The sequence below is a fragment of the Notothenia rossii genome, assembly GCF_949606895.1.
Source record: "Notothenia rossii genome assembly, chromosome: 8".
NCBI classification, from domain to species: Eukaryota; Metazoa; Chordata; class Actinopteri; order Perciformes; family Nototheniidae; genus Notothenia; species Notothenia rossii.
Window position 1 is genome coordinate 64,492,220 of NC_136906.1, and position 14,126 is coordinate 64,506,345.

The 14,126-nt window shown below is 40.7% G+C and overlaps 1 protein-coding gene and 1 long non-coding RNA gene across 2 annotated transcripts in view; one reads left to right on the forward strand and one right to left on the reverse strand.

The window, feature by feature from the left end:
- The window catches only part of LOC307014687, a 28,794-nt gene extending 15,840 nt beyond the window's left edge, over positions 1 to 12,954 (reverse strand). The window contains exon 1 of the long non-coding RNA XR_013801294.1: positions 12,809 to 12,954. This is a non-coding gene — a long non-coding RNA (uncharacterized lncRNA). The remainder of the gene's footprint in view (positions 1 to 12,808) is intronic.
- LOC307014308 (zinc finger protein 862-like) lies at positions 7,234 to 9,460 on the forward strand (the record flags this gene model as incomplete). Its single annotated transcript, XM_079642181.1, has 8 exons — positions 7,234 to 7,401; positions 7,501 to 7,670; positions 7,781 to 8,002; positions 8,090 to 8,347; positions 8,431 to 8,640; positions 8,717 to 8,947; positions 9,064 to 9,216; positions 9,284 to 9,460. The coding sequence occupies exons 3-8, from the start codon at positions 7,790 to 7,792 to the stop codon at positions 9,458 to 9,460; spliced, it is 1,242 nt and encodes a 413-aa protein (XP_079498307.1). The 5' UTR covers positions 7,234 to 7,401; positions 7,501 to 7,670; positions 7,781 to 7,789.
- Positions 12,955 to 14,126: the final 1,172 nt, after the last annotated feature.

Here is a 14,126-nt window from a genome sequence, read left to right on the forward strand (position 1 = left end):
TATAGGTGCATTTGTTGTTGTTGAAGGCCTGTCTGTTACAGTCTTTATTTACACTATTTTGTTGTAGGCCTACTGGCCTAGATGTTTATGCAGTTTTAAAGCACCTTGGCTTTGTTCTGAATGCACTTTGTTGTAGTTATCCTACAGAGAAAAGAAAATGCACTTGACTTGGAATTAATGTACTGTATACATTCAAAAGTGCTGAATAAATGTTTTATGGACCCATAATAGTGATTGTTAAGTTAAGTTAAGTTAAGTTAAGTTAAGTTAAGTTAAGTTAAGTTAAGTTAAGTTAAGTTAAGTTAAGTTAAGTTAAGTTAAGTTAAGTTTTGCCATAATCATGCCTTTTCCATAATCAGGTAGCTGAACAACATTGGTAAAAAATGTATACATTATATATATATATATATATATATATATATATATATATATATTTCTATTAATCATTTTCGGCCTTTCGGCATTCGGTTTTCGGCCAACTGTTTCCTATTTTCGTTATCGGTTTCGGCCAAGAATTTCCCATTCGGTGCACCCCTAATTATTGGTGACGTATGGTTTTAGTTCAAAAGTTTGTAATTAAAATATTCTGCTGCTTTTCAAATTGTTTTAACTTTCCTTTCTCTTAATACACATTCATTCACTACTACTTACATTTAATATCTAACTCCTTCAGCCTAGGGCTGGGCGATATGGTCTCCAAATGATATCGCGATATTTACTGACTATATCGCGATATACGATATATATCGCGATATTCTGAAATGTCCTCTAAAACACATACATTTTTTTTATTTAACCCCTTGATGTTTACAGTCACGCCAATATGATGATTCTAGTAGTCCCTGCAACATATGTCTGCATTAAAAAAATCGACTAATAATGAAGAAAATTAATACATTTGTTGCAATAGTAATTTATGCACTAACTACATTACTACTTGTACTACAACATTTTAATCAACAGTTCTTCCTCATTTTCCTCAATTGTTCATATTTGGTTTATTAAAATAATGATATTGTGGTCATTGTTCAAAAATGTCTGCTATTATTATGAGTAGTATTATTATTATTAGTATAATGCGCTTTCTGTCTTCCTGTCATTATCAGGAGTTAGACATGTAATGGCTATGTATTAGATTAGATTAGAACCTTCATTGTCCTAAACTGCTGGGACCTTTCCCTATAGCCAATACCTTTTATATTTTCTACTCTTCACTTACTTGTCAGCATAGGTCGGCATTGATGTACAGAGCCGACAGAAGACCTTGTTTATATTGGCATCATATTGAGAAGTTCAGTGACGCGTCATAAAACCAGCAAGTAAGCTGCTGGTTCCCTCGACAAAAAAGCAATGGGATTTCTCCATAGGGTTTTGGAAAATAGCTGGAAATAAGGTCTGTGGAAAACAAACCTGTTTGATAAATGCACTTTTTGTTCAGCCGGATAATATCCACATGTCTACCCTACTTTTATAATTTTCGAATCATAAATCTAATCGATAGATTATAAAAGGGTTTTAGGACGCGTCACTGCACCACTAGAAGCCAACTCCATTGATCAAGCTGGCTGAAACTTTCTCTCCCTCTTCTTCTCATGCTACCTGTCACTCTCCTTTAACTCCTCCGGTGACTTTCTTTTATTTGAAGATAGTTTTTTGCCCGGCGCTCACGGACAAACGGGAGCCTGCTCGCGCTGGCTCCGCAGTAAACAGCTGTTTGCTTTTCACCCAACAACGACAACCGTCTCACGAAACACTATGTTGTAGCGTTAATAAACGAAACAATTTAACAACATTGCTTGTCAAAATACCTATACCACAGGACAATTTAATTTTTTTTAAGCAATATTTTTAGTGGCCCGAGCGGGCAAGTGGAAAGTACGTTATGCTGGCCCAGGGTGTCTAAATAGTGCTTCCGAGCCAGCGGGCCATTTATAATGTCGAGCCCTGCTCTCTGTCACTGTGCATGTGTGTAATGTTTGTGTGCAAGTTAGACAGGGCCTGCGTGTGTGCCTGCGTGTGTTACTGTGTCTATGAGGGAGAAAGGAAAGCTCATTTTGGCCGCGGCGGGAAATTGATTTGACAACATAAAACTCGATGTTCACGATGTGGTCATTTACGACATCGCATGTAGTGCAATCCACGATGTATCGTGTAAACTCGATATATCGCCCAGCCCTACTTCAGCCTACTTTCCATATATATATATTAGGGCCGGGACTTTAACGCGTTAATTAAGATTAATTAATTGCACAAAAATTAACGCATTTTAATCGCACTTATTTTTGTACCGCGGAACGTTTCTCACTGGATGAGTTTCAGGGGTACCGATTATACTGGAGCACCAATTATACTGGAGTACCAATTATACTGGAGCACCAACTAACGTTCATGACTTCAGACAACAACAAACCACAGTGAACAATAGTCGAACGAAGAAGCTGATGAGACCGCTTTGGTTGGCCCCGTGGATGGGACATTTTGTTTTAAAAAACGGACGGATGGAAGCGTCGATAAGAGCAAGGTTGTTTGCAAATTATGCAAAAAGGAATTTGCATATCACCGCAGCACATCAAGCCTCAAGTATCACCTCAATGCAAAACGTTGATCAAACAGTGGCCTATGCAACAGAGAGATTTTATTTTTCATCAGGATATTGGAAGAATAGGAGGGATTGAGGTCAATCACTGGCACTTTTTTATTTTATTTTAAATCCACTTGTTAACTGTATTAATGGCACCTATTTGAACTCGTTATCAGTATAAAAGACACCTGTCCACAACCTCAAACAGTCACACTCCAAACTCCACTATGGCCAAGACCAAAGAGCTGTCAAAGGACACCAGAAACAAAATTGTAGACCTGCACCAGACTGGGAAGACTGAATCTGCAATAGGTAAGCAGCTTGGTGTGAAGAAATCAACTGTGGGAGCAATTATTAGAAAATGGAAGACATACAAGACCACTGATAATCTCCCTCGATCTGGGATTCCACGCAAGATTTCACCCCGTGGGGTCAAAATGATCACAAGAACGGTGAGCAAAAATCCCAGAACCACACGGGGGGACCTAGTTAATGACCTGCAGAGAGCTGGGACCAAAGTAACAAAGGCTATCATCAGTAACACACTACGCCGCCAGGGACTCAAATCCTGCAGTGCAAGACGTGTCCCCCTGCTTAAGCCAGTACATGTCCAGGCCCGTCTGAAGTTTGCATTTAGATGATCCAGAAGAGGATTTGGAGAATGTCATATGGTCAGATGAAACCAAAATATAACTTTTTGGTAAAAACTCAACTACACGTGTTTGAAGGAGAAAGAATGCTGAGTTGCATCCAAAGAACACCATACCTACTGTGAAACATGGGGGTGGAAACATCATGCTTTGGGGCTGTTTTTCTGCAAAGGGACCAGGGCGACTGATCCGTGTAAAGGAAAGAATGAATGGGGCCATGTATCGTGAGATGTTGAGTGACAACAGGGCTCGACATTAAGGACTGCCCGATGGCCCGGGGCCATCTAGTATTTAGCTCGGGCAATGAAGCCTCACCTGCTGGTTGCCCGATCGGGCAATCTATTATGCCAGTATCATGCAGCTCGCGGATCCAGTAATGAGTGACCCGACAGTAAAACTAAGCATATCTATAACTAGATAGTTTGAGAGGTAATTAAAATAGCTACGTGTGATATTCTAACCTGAAGTGTGTGTTTTGTCCGCTCACCACGATCATGCAGAGCTGTGTGTCGACTCGTCAGCAGCAGCTGATCTCTCTCTCCCATCAGATTAGGCTTCACTCGCGTTTATTTCCATATCGATCAGATCCAGCTAGTTCTAGCTAATGATATGACTACCTGCTTATTAAAAGACATATAATAAGTAGGCTTGGGCGGTATGACGGTATTACGGTATACCAGGGTATTTCGAAATACCGTCGGTATGATTTTCAATACCGTGACGTCACAGACTGTGCGCCAAATCACAGATGCGTTTCATTCTATTACACTGACAGAGTTTTGATAGGAACGACATTGGTTGTAATGCACAGCACGCGCCAGCAGAGGGCAGGGGAGGGCAGTCCGTCTTTCCCGCTCTCAGAGCTCAGCTCAGCACAGAGCTGAGCTGAGCAAGATGGCGGCAGCATTTGCCGGCCCCGAACTCGGACAACTAGTAAAAAAGAAAAATGCCTCTGCGCCTGTTTGGGACTATTTTGGGTTTACTCGTCGCCAGTGACTTCATCCAGCACAACGAGAGACAGAGGCACTTCTTTGGGAATGTTTAAGACGGGGTGAGTGAGTGTTGACATTTTTTTAATCCTATGCAACTGGTTGATGGTTTTGTAGTGGAGGTCGGACAGTTTTAAAAACGAAAGCATTAACGTGCTAAACATTCACGCGAGTAATCCAATGAATCAAATGGAAATAAGGTTTTTAACACAGGCACGGAATAATATTGCCAAACTAGTTAGTGAATATAGCAAACTTTATTCAATAAGTCCTCCGGAAAATGTTTATGTATGATGATATATTGTTAACTTAGCTCACAATGGAAACAACGTCGGGACATCTACAAACACGTCCTGTGATCTCAAATGTGCCATTTGCACAATGTGTCATGTATGCAGCCGTTGTTTTGCACTTGCGCGCATGTCGCGGCACTTTGCGAGCGTCTACCGGCTCGGGCTGCATTTTACACCGAACATATAATATACCGTTCGAAACATCTATTTGCCGCCGAACGCCACCTCGCTCAAGTCGACCCAAGTCATACCGTCATATACCGTATACCACGGTATGATGTCAGCAAGGTATGACGGTATGAAAAAAATGATACCGCCCAAGCCTAATAATAAGTGTCGCTATGCAATGCATTATGCATTTGTTTACATGCCCACCGGAACCCCGAGGCATTACCAACAGATCAACGCACAATCAACCCATACAGGACATCTCTTTATCCACATTAAGTGTTAGACATTAAGTGTTATAACTGAATGTAATGTTTTCTACTTTTTTAAATCTGGGAAGGCATTTGCCTTCATCAGATGGAAAGTGTCTTGACCAACAACTTGAGTATTTCTTATAGCTACACAAACAAGAACAAACAAACAAGTGAAATGAAGAATAAAATTGAAATTGTACAATATAATACTGTGGTGGTTCATCTTATAATTCAGTCTAGAGAATGCACCAGACAGCATCTAAGACCTGCAAACATCTAAATGTTCTAGGGGGAGGCCCCCCGAAACCCTTTGTGCGTCATTTCGTCCGCGCGCATTTTTAAGGGCAATCTCTATTGGGCTCAGGGCCATCTGTAAATTAGCTTAGATGGCCCACAGGGCCATCTCCCAAAATCCTTAATGTCATGCACTGGACAACCTCCTTCCATCAGCAAGGGCATTGAAGATGAAACGTGGCTGGGTCTTTCAGCATGACAATGATCCCAAACCAGTGTTTCCCACACAATGTTAATACTTGGGCGGGCCGCCCAGGTATATTAAGGCCCGCCCAAGTATATTTCTGACCTTTTTTTATTTTTTTTATCCGTCCGCGAGCGACGCCATCTGCGAGTGATTAACTAATGGACAATGAGCCCTCGCTCTACGTCTCCTGTGCCTGTTTGCTCTGCGGTTGATTAACTAGGGGACAATAATCCCCCCCTGTTCGCTCTGCGATCGATTAACTAGTGTATGATCCCTCGCTCGACACCTCCTGTTCGTGCTGCCATCGCGTGGAGGGAAACGAGAAACGGAGAAGACGTTAATTTAGAAGACGCGGACACTAAGGTAAAGTAACTATTTTCTCCTTATTGTGTTGTTGTTTTCTGACTTTGGTAGGAGATTCGAATTATTTGAAGTTAGTGGCAACTAAGAGTGTATTTAACGTAATCAGGCCAACTTTGCTGCGTGCAAGTTACGTGTGCTAAATTAAATATAAAAAAGATTATAATTTGTTTTCTCTTCGGGCTATGCCAGTTAGAAGGACACAGATTAACTTTAGCTAAGGTTAGACTGTTAATTTCCCCTGCATTACTCCTCAGATATGAGTATTCAAAAATATTTTAAGAGAATACGGCGTGAGGATGAGGAGGAGAGACGAGGAGAGGAGGAGAGACCACAGGTAACTTAGCCAATGTTAGCATTTTGCTTGCAATGGCAATAATAAATGCATAAGTCTCAATAATGATATATGTCGGTTCATTTGACCTGAAATTATACAATTGCAGTCAACAGTGAGTTGCAATGCAGAGACCAAACTAGATTCAAGCTTGTTTTCAATTCTAGCCGGTGGTCAGTGAAGATGCTGGCACAACTAGTCAGAGTACTGAGGGAGAGGCAGCAGGTCCCAGTGTGGTAGAAGCAGCAGCAGGTCCCAGTGTAGAAGCAGGTGCAGGTCCCAGTGTGATACAAGCAGCAGCAGGTCCCAGTGTGGTACAAGCAGGTGCCGGTGAACAAGCAGCACAGTTCCAAGCATCACAGACACAGACACAGACATAGTATAATAGCAAGGAGAACTCTACCATTTAAATGCAGTAATAACAATGCATTATTTTCAGATTCCAAGCATCGCCACTCAGGATGGAACCCTGATTGGCTCAAAATGCCACAGTTCAAGAATTGGCTCTACCTCACCCAGCATGGTATGAATGGCATTTGCAAGTTCATATTTGTAATAAAACTTGTTTTTTGTAAGAATTAACACGTTTTTCTTTTTAAAAAGGAATGTTTTGCCGAATCTGCAGGCAACACAAGCCTCCAATAAAGAAAGGCCCCTTAAAACGGGCTTTCATAGAAGTTGGGATTCTTGTTTTCCGCAAGGATTATACCGAGCGCCACATCTCCTCAGAGCCTCATCAATATAGTGTAAAGCATCAGGTCTCACTTGCATCAGGTATATCATTTTTTTATGTAAAGCTAATTTCTGCAACCTATCAACCATGTTTGGCTCATAATGAATTATGTCTTTGCCCTTGGTCTAGGCTACTCAGTGATGCAGGCTTTTGAGCCCACAGTTATTATGGAGCATGAGGCCGTCATAGGTGGATTTAAATGTCTTTACTGGCTAGTAAAGAACGAGATTGCTCACCACACCAACTACCCTAAGCTCTTAAGTTTAGCTCATTTTTTGGGTTGTGATTACTTTGAAAAGCTGAAGGTAAACCTAGTACAAAATGATGCTTGTGAAACTAAGAACTTTAACCAGCTAAATGTTAAATGATCTCTTTTTCTCAGACGGATCAAAGAAACAATTATCAATCACACAGAATAGTGGATGAAATGCTGGAGATCCTTGCAGAGATAGTAGAGTCGCCTATTTTGGAAGAGATAAGGTCATCTCAAGCAATCAGCCTAGAGGTTGATGAAACCACAGATGTATCTGTAAACCGCCAGCTGGATTTACATGTTAGGTGGGGTATTTTTTAAAGGAATGATGTGCATTTAAATAAAGGCCTAGTTAAACTTATTATTTATTCATATGTGTGAAAACCTATACATTTTTATTTTAGACACCTGGATAAAGAGGGTTATGTTTTCAACCACTTCCTTGACCTGGTAACTCTGGAAGATGGGAAAGCTGACAGCGTTGTTGCTGCCATCAAGAGTGTACTACAGAAGAAGGATCTCCCGGTAGACAGGCTCTACGGACTCGGGACAGACGGTGCAGCAGTGATGACGGGTATGGAGTTTATTGTTAAATCTAATGGATTGTGTGAAATGTGAATTGTCAGCTGTTATTAAAGGAAACAAAATAACGCCCTCAACACTGCATTTAATTCTTAAACTTAGGCCGTCTGAATGGAGTGGCAAAGCAGCTCACTGGTTTCTGTAGCGTGTGCTGCTCACAGACTAGCACTGGCATGCAAAGATGCCTCAAATGCTGTCAGGTATATGGCAAACTTCAGGAACCACCTGCAGGAACTGCACCTCTTCTTCCGAAATAGTGCAAATAGGTCAGCCACACTGAGTGCTGCCGCTACCACACTTGGTCTGAACGACTTGAAAGTCAAGGTGTGTTTTCACCTATTTTCATAATACTATTGTGGTGTCATATTATTTACATATATTTTACTTACCAGTGTTTCTATTTGTTGTTAGGAGGTGAAAGATACAAGGTGGCTATCGCAGCACCTAGCCGTTCAAAACCTCCAGAGGAACCTTCCAGCTGTGCTGGCTGCTCTGGCGGAAGAAGCGAGCACAAGGAAGTGCACAGTGGCCAAAGGTCTATACACCTTCTGTGCCACATACCGCTTTGTGGCTGCCCTCTACCTTCAGGCAGATGTGCTGCCCCACATTGCAATGCTGTCCAAGGTGTTTCAGAGAGCTGATGTGAACTTTCTCCACATAAAGGAGCAGGTAGATTACAAAAAAATGCATTTGATGCTCCCAGTTATTTGCATTATCCATCCTATTATATTGTTGTCTTTTTCCACATTTAGGTGCCAGTCACACTTGTTACTCTGAGGAGAATTCTGGAGGCAGGCGAGAACCCACTCCCCGGAACATTCCTTGCTCGCCTACACCAAGACTTGGACAACCCAGGTGGACTTGGGGCGTTTAGCATTGCCGGAGAGGAGGAGAGTATCAGGAGGGGACACGGAATTCTGGAGCGCCCCCGGGAAGATATGTGGGCCAGATTTGTCAGAGATGTAAATACATCCCTTCTTACTTTTACATTCCAATATTTATTTTCCTTGAACTGAAAAATGTATATTATCATTCCAGGTCCTCAAACCTTACATCTGCAGCCTGGAGAGCAACATTGAGAGCAGGTTCCAGCATATTGAAGTGCTGGGGGCCTTCAGTGTCCTGGGTCCAAAGGCAGTTACCTCAAATGATGTAACCAACATTTCAATGTTGCAGAACCTTGCCAACAAATTCATCCCAGGGCAGGATGCCACAGTTATCCAAGAGTGGACCTCCTACAAGCAGCATGTTCTTGAAGGAACATTTAAGGTTGGTAAATACTTAAATTAATATGAACTTGAAGGTTAGAATTGCTTGTTTTGACATCTGTAAATGTTTCAATTATACTGTATACTCATTTGCCCTGCCTTGGCTAATCTCTGAAGGACAAGACACAAGCTGAGATCATGCAGCTCCTGGCCAGTGAGAAGGACGAATGGGCAGAAATATACCCAAACCTCAGCCTTCTCTCTTCAGTGGGGTTTGTCATCCCTGTCTCCAGTGTAAACTGCGAGAGGGATTTTTCTACGATGAACAGGGTAAGTGTCATTCCCTGTTGCATGTCATTCTGTATAGTTCATTTAAAACAAACTGTCTGTTTTACAGGTGAAAACTGAAATGAGAAACCGACTGAAAGGGGAGCACCTGGCTGCATGTATGCGGATAGCAGTCAGTGGACCAGCACCAGAGGCATTCCCATACACACAGGCGTTGGAGCTGTTCTTCAACAAACCCAGACGGATTAAGTGCTCTGACAAACAGTGCCATCTTTGTACAAAATGAATATTGCCATACAGTAATGTAAAGTTAATGAATAAACATGTTGTTAAAACTTGTTGTTTGTCACATGTGTTGCACGTCACAAAGCCCGCCCCGCGGTCCGCCCGCACCGCGCTCGCAGCCCCCCCCCCCCCTGGCACCTATCCCCCCAAGTATATTTCAGATCTGTGGGAAACACTGCAAACACACCGCCCGGGCAACGAAGGAGTGGCTTCGTAAGAAGCATTTCAAGGTCCTGGAGTGGCCTAGCCAGTCTCCAGATCTCAACCCCATAGAAAATCTTTGGAGGGAGTTGAAAGTCTGTGTTGCCCAGCGACAGCCCCAAAACATCACTGCTCTAGAGGAGATCTGCATGGAGGAATGGGCCAAAATACCAGCAACAGTGTGTGAAAACCTTGTGAAGACTTACAGAAAACGTTTGACCTCTGTCATTGCCAACAAAGGGTATATAACAAAGTATTGAGATGAACTTTTGTTATTGACCAAATACTTTTTTTCCACCATCATTTGCAAATAAATTCTTTAAAAATCAAACCAGTGTTTCCCCTATATACAAATAGTGGTACAAAAGATTTTTTAAACTTTTTTTTCCTTCTTCTTAAAATAATAATAAGTGGCGACCCTTTTTCATTTTTGATTGTTTGTTATGTGGATTTGTAGTATTTATGTTACTGTATGTTCAATAAAGGTGTATTTTTGCTAAATCTTGAGACATTGCCCCGGACCCCCCTAGAGGATGTGACGTCCACCCCCCAATTCAAACATGTTCATACAATACTGAATACATTTGAAGCCATTTTGACGTCTATTACCTATGTCAATACGTTTCTGCAGTGTATTTGTATTTTGTAGAGATTTTTCATTTATTCTTTACATATAAAATGTCGCCTAAAATCTCACCTAGGGCAGCAAATTGTCTAGAACCGGCCCTGGTACTAGGCCTCAAGAGCCTTTCTTGTGCAGACACATAGAAAAAAATTGGCGGGGCGCACTTCGCACGCACTAAAAAATTCCACGCGCTCCGCGCTCACATTATGCTGGGCCCACATGCCTTAGCACCGCTGCTATGACTCCATCCTAGGGCAAACACTGCAGACAATGTGATTTTCTGGATTTTCTTTTCTCATTTTGTCACTCATAGTTGAGTTATACCTAGGATGAAAATTACAGGCCTCTCTTATCTTTTTAAGTGGGAGAACTTGCGTAATTGGTGGCTGACTAAATACTTTTTTGCCCCACTGTATATATATATATATATATATATATATAAACCATCCATCCATCCATCCATCCATCTTCTCCCGCTTATCCCCGTGGTCGGGTCGCGGGGGTAGCAGTTCCAGCAGAGAGCCCCAAACGTTGCCACATCAACCAGCTCTGATTGGGGGATCCCAAGGTGCTCCCAGGCCAGCGAAGAGATATAATCCCTCCACCAGGTCCTAGGTCTACCCCTTGGTCTCCTCCCAGCTGGACGTGCCTGGAACACCTCCCTAGGGAGGCGCCCAGGTGGCATCCTTACTAGGTGCCCAAACCACCTCAACTGGCTCCTTTCGACACGAAGGAGGAGTGGTTCAACTCTGAATCCCTCCCGGATGACTGAACTTCTCACCTTATCCCTAAGGAAGACCGACTGTGAACTCATTCTACAGTATAGCCACAAAAGTGTTTTAAACCAGGTAGGCCTACGTTTTTATTATTTATGTTCCATATCGCTAAGTGTGTGATTACACATGTTACGTATTATATATATATAATATGTATTATAGGCTACTGTATTGGTGCCGGTGCGTTAAGACAACCTCTAGTGTCGGATTTTGGACTTTACTTCCTCTTGACACCATTGGTTATTTGCAAAAAAACCACTACATATAATCGCTCTCTTTTCTTGATCGCCCTCTCACAGGAGAACACTTCACTGTCCCGCTTTATTATAGGATTTCTGCCATGTCTCTACTTTAAATTTGACCATCTCTGTTATTAAGTTATGAAATACTAAATAAATAAGCAATTAGATACCTTACCGTTACTGCGCTGAAAGAATGATAAGAATAAGAACAATGCATATTGAACTGGTTTCATTAATTAGTGAGTTTATTTAAGGTAATTATAGAAGCCCTATTTTATCAGTATGTCTGCACAGCAGTTACAATGGTCAAACTACATTGAATTGTCCACATTCTTTCTTTAATAGTTACTAACATTAGATATTCTAATGAGATATGGACCGCAAAACAAAAAATTCCCTGGTTTTCATTTAAAAAATCAAGTCACCGAATGCAAGTAGTTGCCTTAGCTTATTTTGTTATGAGATGATGATGTGAATTACTGTTCAAATTAGTTAATGTAATAATAATTTGGCAGGGAGGCCCTTTTTCCAGTTTAGAGCAATAGCCCCTCCAAATGTCTGTGCACGTCCCTGCCTTCAGCCTACTTTCAGCCATAAACCATTCAACTATTATATTATTCAGCTATTTCAGGACATTGAGGCTATACATTTTGTTGTTTATACCTTTTTAAAACCTTTTCTTTTAAATATTAAGCTTCTTCACTATTTTTCCTACTCTTCCAGTTTAACATTTCACTTCCAAGTTTTCAACAAAGTCATTGCAATGCATTTGAGCTGTAACAATTTAGATTCAAATCATTTCACTTTTCTGCATTTCTCCGCTAAATTCAGCAACACACTTACTTCGTTTACAGCATTCCCAATCATTGGTGTAGCTAAAAGCAGCTACAGAGACCATTCAACTAATACAATATTCAGCTTTTTCAGTAACATATGTACACAGTTTACAGCATTCCCAATAATTTTCAGCGTTGTATTTAAACTTAATTTACTGCTGGCCAGCAAATTCATGTAATCCTGGTGCTGCAACTAAAGTCCTAGTTTGTATCATGAATCTACATCTGCAAATGTACTGAAGGTATTACACAAATGCTGTGGAGCAAAAGTACAATATTTACCTCTGAATTAAACTGGAGTAGAAGTACTTAAGTTCAGTACTTTAGAACTAAGTGTATTACCACCACTGCATAGGTTTACTGTAATGGTGATAGCTATGAAGCTTTTTGTCATCACAATGCCAACCTTTGACGTTACAAAAAACCTACTTCTGTACAGCGACAAAGCAGATAAAACTTAAATAGGTTCGACTAAGAACACACGACTGACATTTTCGACTTTCATTGTTCAAACGACCTCATACACGATACAATCTCAACCAAAGTGTGGCCAACACGTCAGACTAGAGAAGAAGAAAGTTCCAGCCGCCATGCTTTCATTGTGACGACGGTAATCACAACCGAACCGCCATGATCGAATAACAGCGAAACAAATGGTAGTACACGTACCAAAGGTAGGCTGAACACTCTCGGAGATTTTATCCTTCCTTGTTAACATCACGTACGTTGTCCCAAAAGATGTCTTCTCATATAAAATACAGCATAATCTGTTACATGCAGAACAGTCGATGCACAGCCTTCACAGGAAGCGAAGAACGAAGATCTGAGCGGACATTTCAAAATAAAAGTTTCACCATCACCATCAGCGATCAAAACGGGATTTGTCAATGTGCACAATTATATGATTACTAACAATCAATGTAATACATTCGTTACTTCTGTGTTTTCCAACACATTGTTTGATCTTGCAGCACTTTTATATGCTTTAAATCATGACATTTCAATGTAAGTTTAAGTAACTAATTTCCAGTGAAATACTACTGCCCTTTTAAATGTCACAATCTTAAATTATTTAAACAACAATTCAAGAGTATTCAATTATAATTCAAAGAGGTCCAGATCCTCAAATGTTCTACCAGCAAAGGTCAGAACCTCCTAGAAGTAGCGTGGGGGAGAGTGGGGTAAATTGAGCCATTTTGTAGTTATGCTGTCCTCTAAGCAAGGAGAAATGACACATAGTAAAAATGAAAACACACACCTATAATTCAGGATGTCTCCTATCAATGGCAATGATAATATTTCTTATTTGATCAAGGGCAGTGAAAATATTACTTCTTAAAAAAAAGAAGTCATGTGGCTCAACTTGCCCCAGTGTAGGTGTAAGTTGATCCAGGTCAGGGGGTAAATTGAACCACTGTTCAAACCTGGGCATACCTACAACAACACATCTTAAAGGTAACTATAAACAATACATAAAAAAACAAATACAAGCTTAGTCTTTCAAATATTTTTAATATACATTTCGATTGAATTGATTGATTTTTTTCTAACATATTAAAAGGAAAAGTAATCACACAAATGGTGATACAATTTCATACATCTTACGAATCAAACACAAGGTAAATTCAACTTCAAATGTAGCCTACAATGAGCTCTTATTATCAACTTGGCCTACTTTCATTAATTTCTCCATTGAAAAACTGGCTCAACTTACCCCAAGGCCCATGGCACTTTACCCCATAGCCACCATTTTTATAAAATTAAATATTAAAATTCAGTCATCTTTAGCTTAATGATTCACATGGTTTAATACGCTGCCAACACATCAACATATACAATATATGTGTTTAAACCTGGATACTTTTTTTTTTACATGACAGCCGATATAGCTGACATCTAGAAAATGTACTTTGACAAGCAAAAAACGTATTTTTGTAAAAAGGTTTACTTACCAGACCACAATGAGTATCTCTCTTTCACAGGCAAT